This window comes from Salvelinus sp. IW2-2015, linkage group LG4q.2 (genome assembly GCF_002910315.2).
Source record: "Salvelinus sp. IW2-2015 linkage group LG4q.2, ASM291031v2, whole genome shotgun sequence".
NCBI classification, from domain to species: Eukaryota; Metazoa; Chordata; class Actinopteri; order Salmoniformes; family Salmonidae; genus Salvelinus; species Salvelinus sp. IW2-2015.
The window spans coordinates 21774805-21788473 of record NC_036843.1 but is presented as its reverse complement, the minus strand read 5'-3'; the positions used below and the strand labels follow the sequence as shown (position 1 = coordinate 21788473).

At 44.3% G+C, this 13669-nt stretch overlaps 1 protein-coding gene across 1 annotated transcript; it reads right to left on the bottom strand.

The window, feature by feature from the left end:
• Nucleotides 1-769: 769 nt before the first annotated feature.
• Nucleotides 770-12820, bottom strand: LOC111963470 (dapper homolog 1-like). Its single transcript, XM_023986930.2, has 4 exons — nt 12082-12820; nt 9442-9571; nt 6500-6655; nt 770-3490 (listed from the first exon to the last, which is right to left on the bottom strand). Exons 1-4 carry the CDS (start codon nt 12424-12426, stop codon nt 1449-1451), a joined length of 2673 nt encoding a protein of 890 aa, XP_023842698.1. The 5' UTR covers nt 12427-12820; the 3' UTR covers nt 770-1448.
• Between the last annotated feature and the right edge of the window lie 849 nt (nt 12821-13669).

The window sequence follows — 13669 nt, the reverse complement described above, 5'->3', positions numbered from 1 at the left end:
TCCAGCCACCCTAGTCACAGACTGTTCTCTCTGCTACGGCACGGCAAGCGGTACAAGTCTAGGTCCAAGAGGCTCCTAAATAGCTTCTACCCCCAAGCCATAAGACTCCTGAACAGCTAATCAAATGGCTACCCAGRCTATTTGCATTGCCCTCCCTCCCCTCCCTCTAGAACGCTGCTGCTGCTACTACTCTGTGATTATCTATTTATAGTCACTTCAATAACTCTACCTACATGTACATATTAAATGAATTACCTCAACACCTGTGCCCCCACACATTGACATTGACTCTGTACCGGTACCCCCTGTATATAGCCCCGCTATTGTTATTTACTGCTGCTCTTTAATTATTTGTTATCTCAATTTTTTTTGTTGTATTTTCTTAAACCTGCATTGTTGTTTGAGGGCTTGTAAGTAAGAATTTCACTGTAAGATCTACACCTGTTGTATTCAGCGCATGTGACAAATACAATTTGATGTTCCGTTCATATTTTTGTTCAGTATATGAAGGTGGTGATGTTCTGGAATACGCTTTAGTACTGTAGAACATAGAAATGCAATTATATTCATATGCTGTAGAATGAGGTAAATAAGGTTCTAATATGTCTAAGTTACATTGATTTATTGAGACAAAATCGAGTGAAAGATCACATTGAATATGATAATGTCACAGTGGAGGTTGAACTGGAGRAAAAAAATACAAACTTTTGTCAACAAACAACTATGCTACCTCAATGCACAGTTCAGAAGAAGGGGTGACAACCAAATATTGATTTTAAAGCAGACATTTAATAATGCATAAAAAAGGTTAAGCACCAGTATTAACACACAAACATTATATACATCAATTGGCAATGTACAGCTAGCTACTTGGTATCAACAACAGATGAAGGTAAAGCAGTTGCTCAAGCAGATCTTATGTGTACATACATCAAAGTGTTACCATGGTATCATCAGCAGTTTTCAGAAGAGACTGTCTTTATATGCATGAATATTCCTTACAGCCACTTTTAAGTAATACTCTGCTTCAACCATCAATCAAATATGTATCCAATAAGTACCAATCAAATATATTAAGTTTAAATATCTTTAATCAAAAAGTAAACCATAACCATTAAAAGCATTTACAGATTTTTTTGCCATGTACTACAGCAAGGGTAAAGTCCATAATAAATACAAAAAATGGCTACATACAACAAAATAATGGGGCTACTCAGATGCTTTTCACCCTGTCCAATGTTTGTCAGAAAGTGCGAGGAGAGGGAGTCTGCCAGACATTTTGTACAAACCCAATTAAAATGTTTCCTTAAACGTCTCTGAGACTAACTTTAGCAGAGACTTTCTGTAAATAAGAAAATCAGCCTAGGCACTTGTTGGGCAGAGAGAGAGAGCGGCCAATTTGATTGGCTTAGTCGCTGCTTCCTGCCCGACACCCTGAAGTCCCTCCCTCATACAGTCGTCATCAGTTTCAGCGAGCCCGCAGAACGGAAGCGGAGGATCTTCTTCTTCAGGTTGTGAGAGGCCTTGATCTTGACGAAGGCCTTAGCCTGGGCAGTGGTTACTTCCTGAGGCCCAGCGCCCTGCCCTGCAAACTGGGGCCAGTTCATCCCTCCACTCTCCTCAGAGTCACTGCTGGTAGTGCTCTCCGCAACAAAGTCCGCCTCACTCAGGCTGGACTCGCTGTCCCCGAAGCAGTTGGTGGTGTAGTTGCTCCGCTCGTCCTCACTGGTGTCCATGATGGTGGAATGGAAGAGTGAGGCGCACTCTGCGGAGTACTCAGAGTCGCTGCCGGCCACGTAGGCGTAAGGGCTGGTGAACTGCGCGTTGGAGGGCAGGTACATGGTGGTGGTTGTGGAGACCTGGCCGAGGAGCTCCCTCTTCTGCCTGCGGTGGGCTCTCCTGAGGGCCTCATCTAAAGGCACCTCAGTGATGGCTCTCAGCCTTCCACGGTTGTAGTCCTGTCCGCTTGTCCGCTTGTACTTGGGCTTGGCCACCACCACCTCCCTACCACGGTGGCCGTGATGCCTGGTCACAGTGGACCTTGTTGTAGACACGGTGGCCGTGTGTTTCTCTAGGACCCGGCCCTCAGGGATAGATGCTGGGATGGTGCGCTTGGCCCTGGAGGATGCCCCCCTCTTGGAGGAGACTTTGTGCACATGATGTACCTCCTCAGGCTGACGAGACTTCCTAGATCCTCCAGATCGGTGACCGTTCTCCCTCGTCCCCGCCATCTCTGATGATACAGGCTCAGCATGTGCGTGCGTCCCCCTATGTGGTTTCAGGGAGGCGCTTTTCACCTTGACAATCTTAACGTTTTTGCCCCCCTTGCGGAGCTTGACCACCTGCCTCTGGGCGGGGATGTACTGGGCAYTGACCATGTGACCCTGACTCTCATCCTGGCTCTGGGAGGAAGACCCCAGACTCACCAGCTCCAGMATTGGCCTCTTTTCTTTAGTGTGCCGGGCTGTATGGACTGAGACCGCAATGCTCTTAGGGCTTTTCTTGGGAGTGCCTGTTTTGGTGAGGTCTCTTGGCAGTGTCTGGGAGAGTTTAGTAATGTTTTCCTCTTGAGCATTAAGGAAATAAGATTGCTTTCTCTCTTTGGGGGAGGAGTTGGCATTGGGGGCGCCCAGGTCTTGGTAATCTTTAGACAGAGGACCGGTCGACGATGGAAGTCCTTTATTGGTTGACGCCTTCTTTTTCACCAGACTGTTGGTGTTGGTCACCAGGCTGTTGGTGTGAATGTCACTGCTGTTGATTGTGGCATATCCGTTCTGAGGTTGGCCCAAAGACTGGGACACCATCCCATTTTCTAAGAGGAGTTCCCCTTTGCTCTCCACTGACCACTGTCTCTGTTGGGAGCCTGTTCCTGGATCATTGTTACTGGCACCTCCTGCATGTAAACACGTCTGCCAGGCTGGTTTGAGGTCAGTAACAGGAGCAGTCCACAGTCCCTGTGGCTGCTGCTGGCCAACACTGGCCTGCCTCACACACAGACTACCCTGCCTTAGGATGCTCTTGGAGGGGTCTGTGCTGATGCTCGTCCGTGGCTTGTTGGTCCTAATGGGCTGAGCCCTCCTCTGAAGCAGGCTGAAGATATAATTGTCCAGTCGTTTATTAGCGGGCGAGTGGGAGGCAGACCATGAAGTGCTCTGGGGCACCAGAATAGGCTGCTGCTCCAGTTTCTGACAGTCACTGGAGCCCTCGATGCAGCCGCCGCTCTTTGACAGCCCTCCGTCCTCTTTGAGGTGTTCGGCCAGAGACTGTAAGAAGATGGGGTTCTGTACGGCCACGGCATGGAGGGGGCTGGGATAGCGGTACACGTCACTGCCGTTCTTGGCGATCAGGTCACAGTGGTACTTGGACTGGATGTCCTGAGTGGAGGTGTCTGTAGAGGGGGAGTGGGGAGCAGAGGGGGACCTCCTGACTGTCCCTGACATCTGCTGCTCCTCACACTGGCCCTCGCACTCAGCACAGTTGTCCAGCTCATCTGAAAACCAGACAGGAGACAGAGTATAAGGACTACAGAACAACAGATACACCACTAGTCATTCATATGGAAACCACACAGGACTACAGTATAAAACCGGGATGGGTAACTTTGATGGGGGGGGGCACAAAAATCTGAACTCATCATGAGGGGCTGCAGTGACTCGTGAGTCTGCGTACCGACATCCATACCCACACATGCAGTCAGAGCCGGCTCCAGCCTTTTGGGGGCTCTAATCTACATTTTGTTGGGGTGCCTAACCACCTCGCGGAAGAAAACAGTTTAGTGGCCCACCTCTTGACAGCAGATAATTATTTTWAAAAAATWAAAAAATMCTGCAATTCTCCACATTTTGCCATGGGGCATGGATAACATTTTGTAGTTTTAAAGCAAGTTTGTTGGAATTCTACACATTTTTCCATGGGGCGGAGAGAAGATATTTMTATTTTATATCTAATTTCCTGCAATTCGACTCCTTTTGCCATGGCGCGGAGAAAAACATTTGCAGTTTTACAGTGCATTGCCACATTTTGTGAAGTTACATCCTTATTGTAAAATGTATGAAATTTAAAAAAATTCCTCATACCTCATAATGACAAAGCGAAACGTTTTAGAATTTCTGCAAATGTATAAAAACAAAAACAGAAATATCTTATTTACATAAGTATTCAGACCCTTTGCTATGAGACTCAGAAATGAGCTCAGGTGCATCCTGTTTCCATTGATCATCCTTGAAACAAGTCCACCTGTGGTAAATTCAAATGATTGGACACGATTTGAAAAGGCACATACCTATATAAGGTCCCACTGTTGACAGTGCATGTCAGAGAAAAAAACCAAGCCATGAAGTCGAAGGAATTGTCCACAGAGCTCCAAGACAGGATTGTGTCGAGGCACAGATCTGGGGAAGGGTACCAAAACATTTCTGCAGCATTGAAGGACCCCAAGAACACAGTGGCCTCCATCATTCATAAATGGAAGAAGTTTGGAACCACAAAGACTCTGAAGGTGGCTGCCCGGCCAAACTGAGCAATCGGGGGAGAAGGGCCTTGGTCAGAGAGGTGACCAAGAACCTGGTCACTGACAGAGCTCAAGGGCTCCTCTGTGGAGATGGGAGAACCTTCCAGAAGAACAACCATCTCTGCAGCACTCCACTAATCAGGTCTTTATAGTAGAGTGGGCAGACGGAAGCCACTCCTCTGTAAAAGGCACGACAGCCYGCTAGGAGTTTGCCAAAAGGCCCCTAAAGGATTCTCAGACCAGGAGAAACAAGATTTCCTGGTCTGATGAAACCAAGACGGAACTCTTTGGCCTGAATGCCAAGCGTCACGTCTGGAGGAAACCTGGCACCATCCCTACGGTGAAGGATGGTGGTAGCAGCTTCATGCTATGCGGATGTTTTTCAGGGGCAGGGACTGGGAGACTAGTCAGGATCGAGGGAAAGATGAACGGACAAAGTACAGAGAGACCCTTGATGAAAATCTGCTCCAGAGCACTCAGGACCTCAGACTGGGGTGAAGTGGCCCAGCAAGAGCCCGGACTTGAACCCGATCGAACATCTCTGGAGAAACCTGAAAATAGCTGTGCAGCGACACTCCCCATCCAACCTGACAGAGCTTGAAAGGATTTGCAGAGAAGAATGGGAGAAACTCCCCAAATACAGGTATGCCAAGCTTGTAGCGTCATACCCAAGAAGACTCGAGGCTGTAATCACTGCCAAAGGTCTTTCAACAAAGTACTGAGTAAAGGGTCTGAATACTTTTGTAAATGTGATATTTCTATTGATTTATTTTTATAAATTAGCAAACATTTCTGAAACCTGTTTTAGCTTTGTCATTATGTGGGTTTGTGTGTAGATTGATGAGGATTTTTTATTTTTAATCAATTTTAGAATTAGGCTGTAACGTAACAATGTGGAAAAAGTCAAGGGGTCTGAATACTTTCCGAAGGCACTGTATAGCTCATTTCTTGCAATTCTACTCATTTTGCCATAGGGTGGAAAGAAATGTTTTCAGTTTTGATATGATATCGGAGTGAAAGCGACTAATAAAATTGCACTTTGTGTATTCTACTATTCTACGTTAAGTTGAGATCCCGACTGAGTACCCTCCGATTGGAAGTTGATCCGCGGGCCTTGTTGCCCATCCATAGTATAAAACAACAGATAGTGTACCACCAGTTACCACACCATTTCCTCATTTCAACAATAATGCCACACAGAAGCTTACAGTAGGTGTGTAGTGTTGACAGGCTAAGCAAAGCAAACCATCCTCTCAATATGCTAACGAAGAAGGCAGTTGGTTTGGACGTGTTAATGGTCCTTTTGTTTGTGTCTTATCATCACAGGTGTGGCTGTTAGTTAGAGCTGAGCCATCTGCCTGGCCTGGCTGGGAATCCAGCTCAACTGATATTGGCCATATCCCAAATGACACTATATATAGTGCCTATAAGGCTCTGGTGCACTGTGTAGGGAAAAGGGTGCCATTTGGGACACAAATAGTGTTTGAGGTTTCCTTCCTACTCTTTTTTTCTCGTTTGAAACTGAATCAAAGAGTTGTCACAACAAACCCCACTAATGGCAATGACACCAAGGAAACTATTAGAAGTTGAACTGGGGCCAGCTGGAACAGAGCTGAGACCCAAGTTAAGTGGATATGTGGTGGGTGGGTGACGGCCTGATGGGGGTCTTTGGGGAAAGAAGGAAAGAGTGTGTGTTTACACAGCAAAGGACAACAAAAGGATTCAGCCTGTTTGTTGCTCCCTAGATAGACCATGTGAAATAAAACACCAGGACCCTGTCATATCCATGGGCCCTAGGCTTTGCTGTGCTGTCTTATGCTAGGATAGGCTGTCCAGTGGTGTTCTAGACTTTGCTATGGGAGGCTGTGCTGTGGGGGTCTATGTTGTGCTGTACTATGCTGCATTTCATTTTACTTCCTGAAATAATTGAAATGAATTGGCCCAAACCCTGGTGCTATGGGGGCTGTGATGTGGGGGCTTCTCTCTCACCTGCAGATTTGAGCCTTCCCTCGGAGGCACACAGCGATGTGTCGAGGGGACTGCAGAAACAGGTGCTGGAGCGACAGTTGGACAAACACTCGCTGAACACCGAGTTGGAAGAGTTGGAGAGGGACCCTGAAGCGCCGTCGCTCAGCTCGTAAAAGCCTGGATAGAGAGAGAGACAGTGACACCGAGAGAAAGGGCAGAGAAACAGAAGGGAACATTTTAACACATTGATTTTACACACTTCATGGAGGAAGCTGTCATCCAACAATTTATTACATGACAGGCTGCGGCTATTAAAATAATTAAGGCAGAAAATCTCAAGCACTTAAAAAAACAAGGCTTTGTGTAGATGGGGTTTATACTAGATGAAAGTTTGTTATATTTGCAGCGTAGCATACCCTACATCTGCTCTGTAATTTATGCCCGGTGGAATGCTAATTCTCCATGTGCCCATTTTGCAAATGTTTTGCATTGTCAGTCATTTGTATGTCATGTTTGTATTCATTTGCTAAGACAGGGGTTCTAAAACTTTTTGGGGCCAGGGACCCATTTTGTGATAGCAAACTCATCAGGGACCCCCTCAATCAGAACACAACTCGAGTGAGAAAAAAATATTATAGAATTAGTTTTTTACTGTGACTTTTGCAGTGCATGGCCGGACGAACCAAATCTTGGACCCAGGGAATGTTTCAGTTTTCAAGCTAATTTCCTGCAATTCTACACATTGTCATGGGGCAGAGATACTTTTTTTCAGCTTTAAGGCTAAAATACTGCATTCGTACACATTTTGAGGCAGAAAGAAAACATGAGGCACAGAGAAAAATAGCAGTTTTGAAGCTTGAATTGCAGTGCATTTAGCTTCACATTTCTTTAAGGGGAATACAAAAAGTATTGAGTTGGAAAATGTATAATTGGTGGAGTACTGTGGATACCAATATCCCTGTGAGCCTCCCAGGCCAATGTTGCCCAGGGTTAAGAACATGAATTGTAGATTAAAGGAGCTATATGTAATATTTTTGCATTGTAATTTCAGAAACTGTAGTTAATATATCTACAGTAAAAGTGTTGATAGTGTTTCACAATATTCCCCCCCCAAAATGCTACTGGGCACACAAAAAACATCTCGTTGTCAAATTCTCTGGGGCAAGCAAATCTCTTTTCAAATTGACTGGGACTGAGCAATATCTACATGTTTGAAGCTTGCCCCAGTTAATTTGACAACAAGAAACAGTCCGTATGCACCATTAGAATGCAATTTTTATTGCATGCCCAATAATAAAAATGTATTATTATACCCTATAAACTTATTCCACGGATTCCTTGGCCAACATTTGTTCAATCTGTTGTTGTTAGTAATATTCATAAAAATAAAAAAAATAAACGTAATTATTATTATTTTTAACGGTTTTTTATTTTTTTAGGTACACTACCCAACTTACGAAAATGGTTCGCTCCTACAGACAGTGAGTCACGTGGCTGTCGCTTGCTATATAAAGCAGGCAGACAGGCATAAAGGCATTCAGTTACTGTTAGATTAAACCTTAGAATGGGAGGGCCTCCCAAGAGCCGCAGCGGTCTAAGGAACTGCATCGCAGTGCTAGAAGCATCACTACAGATCCGGATTCGATCCCGGGCTGTGTCTCAGCCGGCCACGACCGGGAGACCCATGAGGCGGWGAACAATTGGCCCAGTGTCGTCCTGGTTAAGCAAGGATTTGGCCGACCGGGATGTCCTTGTCCCATCACGCTCTAGCAATTCCTGTGGCGGGCCGGGCGCATGCACGCTGACACGTGTCATTTGGACAGTGTTTCCTCCGACACATTGGTGCGGCTGGCTTCCGTGTTAAGCGAGCAGTGTGTCAAGAAGCAGTGCAGCTTGGCAGGGTTGTGTTTCAGAGGAAGCATGGCTCTTGACCTTCGCCTCTCCCGAGTCCATAAGGGAGTTGCAGCGATGGTACAAGACTGTAACTACCAAATGGATATCACGAAATAGTGGTAAAAATAACAAAAAATTAAATAACTACAAAAATAACAAGTGACTTTGAGCTTTAAATGGTACAGGCTGGTGGCGATGGTGTAATGGCTGTCTCTTATACACATCTAGATGTGTATAAGAGACAGACTATCTGCTTAAAACAAGAAGAAGTGGCTCCAGTGGGCACGCGATCACCAACACTGGACAATTGAGGAGTGAAGAAACATTGCCTGGTCTGACGAATCGCGGTTCCTGTTGTGTCATGCTGATGGCAGAGTCAGGATTTGGCATAAGCATCATAAATCCATTGCCCTGTTCTGCCTGGTGTAAATGGTACAGGCTGGTGGCGATGGTGTAATGGTCTAGGGAATGTTTTCCCGGCACACATTAGGTCCCTTGATACCAACTAAGCAATGATTGAACACCACAGCGTATCTGTAGCTGTTCTGGAGGCAAAGGGGGGTCCAAATCGGTACTATACGGGTGTACCTAATAATATATATATTTGTTATATATTTTGAGATCAGCCCACAGACCMCACTTTGAGAACCCATGTGTTAAAAACCCTATACCTTTGGGGGATTACACGTTCTGCAGTATCCTCAACTACTTAAGTTGAAATCGGATCCTGAGTGGMGCAGCGGTCTCAGTGCTAGAGGCCTCACTACAGACCCTGGTTCGATTCCAGGCTGTATCATAACCGGCCTTGATTGAGAGTCCCATAGGGCGGTGCACAATTGGCCCAGCGTCGTTCGGGTTAGGGTTTGGCTGGGGATAGGCCATCCTTATAAATAAGAATTTGTTCTTAACTGACTTGCCTAGTTAAATAAATGGTTAAAAAAAAATAAAAAATGTTTTTTTTTAATCACTCAGTTGACAGATCCTACTAATCATGTCTAGTTTCCACAGGGTAACATTCTGAAGTAGAACCTTTGGAATCCATTCTAATTCTATTGTAGWACCAGACTAACCTGAGCTCGGGCGGCTGTCTGTCTCCACGTGTTCACGTGACGCCTCCGTGTCCAACCGGAGGTCACTGATCTGCCTGTCCAACTCCTGCAGCTGATTGATCAAACCAGCATCTCTCCTTCTCAGGCAGTTCTGGAGGGAAACATGCGCACAGGTAACACAGTTAGTTACAGTTGTACAGCAACTACAGTTAGTTCTGCCTTAGCTCTTGTCCAGGGTGTTGCTTGTTAACGCTGAGCCTTTAACCCTGGACTACAGCCAGTTCTGCCTATGACATCTACAGTTGGCCCCATTCTGAGGGTGTCTCCGGGAGAGTTTGGATATGCAAAAAAAACATTTCCAATTTACACATGAATATTAATACACACTTGTAAGTAATTAGCCTTGGCTTGTGCGACCCGGAAAGGCTCATAGGAGCAGGAGCCTATCTCCTGTTTCTGTAGCATGAGGCAGCTTGATGTACAAGTACACCCCCCGGATGCTAATCTATCACAGGGCTTTACCCCCAATCTATCTCCCTACTGCTGAGTGCCAAGAAGAGACGCATTGAGTCCCATTTTTACAGTCTTTGGTATGACTCTGCCGGGGATGGAACTACCAACCTTCCAATCTCAGGGCGGACAATAACCACAAGGCCACTGAGTTGTACATGTGTGAAATAGGACAAATAAAATCACCAACCTAATTATTATTATAGCTTAATCCATAGTGTTGTTCTGTATTGCAACAGAATGTTTAGCTCCTTATTTTTGGTTCCATTTCTGATGAATTCCATAGCCTTGAATGTTGGTCATTAAAAGTAAGTCTGTAGTTACTGTGCTGCAAGTCTTCAACATCTTGGCGAGACCATGWCGCCCTATCAGAACCCATTAGTATCCCAAACTAAATTAGAATCACGTCTTGTGGGAGCAAAACAAYATCTCCATCAAACACGCAGGTTATGTGGAACAGCCAGGGTCACACATGACATCACCCAGATCATGTGGTGGTTACATTCCTCCATTCCGTTCTAGACTGTGGTTTGAATTCAAAGACCAACTGAAAATGTCAACCCTGAAGGCTCAGTGACAGCAGACCCTATTTACATTTGCTACATTTGTGACAATTATGTGACTACAGACATAGGATACATTACTCCCAATTACCTGCTAGTCATCTCAGGAGGCCTGTCCCCTGTGCATTAAGCATTTTAGCTACCATTTGCTCCATGACTGAGCCCAGTAATGACACACACACACACACACACACACACACACACTCCTGGCTATATTGAGATGCAGCCCTTCCTCTCTCTGCAGCAGCAGCAGATTGGCAGGCCATAAAACCAGGCCTCTGACAGGAGGCAGTGGGTGATTTATGTGCTCTGAGCATGCTATGGCTTCAGAGACCATTTCCACACAAAGTACCATTTGGGAAAGGCATCTCTAGCAGAGGCAGACCAACGGTTGTTTTGCTGAATAAAATTACCCTCCCACTGGGTTGACAGGGTGACTGAACAAACCAGTGAGGATGTGTAAATGTCTAAATTGTATTTTATTAGGAAATGTCTGTGTAGGCTGAGAGTGAAATGGCCTGTAATAATAGAATGAGAATTGAAAACCAAATCAGATTTAATTTAGGCCTACAATAAACCCTATGGGGGTAGGGTATAATACAACAACTGCAACTTTTTCCCCCAATACATTTTAATACTCCATTCATGATTTTTGCCCTTACTGCCTAATTGAACCCAGGTGTGTTTTGGTCGGTTTAAATGGCCTAATCTCAAAGAACCAGCCAATAACTCCCTGGCATCCTTTAACAGCAGCAGGGGGTGGGAGATCTGCTTGTAAAAGTTACTTTGTCACCCCATCCATTGTAACGCATCAGTAAGACTCATTCAAGCGGCTGGACCCCCTCGCAGACCACATGAGTACATCAGGAGTTTCCTTCTCCCTTCAGGAAGTTTGATTTAAATAGCCATCCTGCTATTCTCTATCATTTCTGTGGGAACCTCTTGTCCTCTGGAGACACAATTGCTTGCATTGATTTATAATGACAGATCGATCAAATGGAATCATTCATTTATTGTAATCATTAGAAAATAATTACATWGAACTTTTCCAAAATATTAGGTTACAAATGTATACAGGATTTTATCTGTGAGTGAGTGAAAAAAAGCCAACAGCAGGTCATATGCTACTAAAKGGCCAAAATTTGAAAATTATTCTGGAAAGTAGTCTGGAAATATAATTTAGAGGCCTGTTTTTTTATTTTAAACTTATCATAGACATATACCACAATCGTTGACAGACTTCGCACCTCTTGTCTGCGCCTGCCTGGCGAAGCAAACTCAACGTCGCCAACTTTTATCAGTAGGCTTGTCTTGGCTATGTTCCGCTATGTTCTCATTTTCCCTGGACGTGAATGGACTGGAGCTGCGACTCAGTCAGAAAATAGACCTCTTGTTGAACAATTTAGATGGTCTCAATCCAACGATACACTAATAGAGATACTTGTATTTCATGACAGCTTTTGAAAYGTAGGCTAACCAAAATATAACGGACGCAAATAAAACTCAGCCAAATGATGATCATAAGTATTAACGTTATCCCAAACACTTTGATGGAATAAATACATGACTTTATATTCAGTCTACATACCAGTTGTTTTCTGAGCAATAAAATATTTTCTTCTAGAAGTCTTTCCTCCGAGTTCAAGTAATTCTCCTCGTGCGTAACGCACATTAGATCTACTGTTGGTATAGAATATTCCTGGTGATTCAACACATTTCTGACCAGTAATTCCTGTCGCTGTCTCAAGTATTCCAGCTCTCCGAGACCGGCTAGAGTGGCTTCAAATCTCTCCCGAGTTCGCACCCGATCCATCTCTGCCTCTATTCTTTCCCTGGAGCGCTTATCGAATTGTCTCCTTTCCCGAAACTGTAATGTGCAATCMTTGGAGGCCAGCATCTCTGCAACAGCAGCCGTTTGTTTCATTGTATCCATATCCAAGAAGCGACGATTTACAACATGTAACTAGCAACAGCGGGCCACATACAATCACTGTGAAGAGCCTAGAAAATCATGACGCGCATCAAAAACGTTGATGTGCAGACGCACATATCATGGTCTAACCTTCCAGACCACTAAATGACTTGTCCATAACTTTTGTCTGTTGGAGCGGCTATCCCAACAACCTGTATACACTGGACACAAATTGCGTGCGTAAAACTGGYCCGTTAGATATTCAAACACCGTCGTGGTCTCCAAGATAAACGGATAAATCTAAGTGCTTTTCAGTTTGCACAAATCAGAAAAAGCTGCATGATCAAAACGTGAAAGTTTCAATGGAATGTCAAGTAGGCAGCGTGTAGATGCTTCTCTGGCAAGCAGCTCGCACTGTTCTGATGACAGTGGTGAGTAGCGTTGGACCACCTCTCTCTTTGGAGACCCATCTACTTTCTCCGTGGTAGCAACATGTCTTAGTGCCTGCCAGTCCTAGTTTTCTCCCCTTCTCCCTAATTGATCGACCCTTCCCAATTTCTGTGATATAAAATAATAACTTAGAGTTACAACCTTAATATATGATTCGTTTAATGTCATTGCAGATATAAAATGTTCTTCATTGAATATAATTATAACTCCAAGAGCTGAGATTCTGCAGTCAGCGTTGTGGCTATTGAATCTTTAGTAGGCCTACATATGAACTATAAATCAGTCGATGACAATAAATGCAAAAACAACTATGTAATGAACAATTACCCGTATCGTGTTTGTAAAAGGTGTGGCATATTATCGGACTAGCCTGGCCTAATGTAAAATCTGATTTGCAATTAAAATGTGTGAACATGCGTGCAATTTGCACCTATTAATTGCGTTTTATTAACAATTCATTAGGCAATTACGTCATATTTATTAAGACAAATATGGTATGCAAAGGGTGTGCCTTTTTTCCCATAAGAAYGAGGTTGTGTTCTCTACCTAAAGATGAGGGCGCCATCCTGTGTTAAGAAACCCCAGGGAAGAACAGATGCAGCTTCTACAGGCTACATTGTATGGAGCRCATTTAACCCTACAGGTTCTTAATGATCTTTTCTATTGATAAATACTATTTTCATGACATTTTAAAGGACAGAGTGTATCAATATGTAACAAGTTTACAAAKACATTTTATTTCACAAGATTGACAGCTAAGTAATGTTTCAGTAATGGTCATTGTAATCATTATGTCTTTAGTCCTTAAACTTCA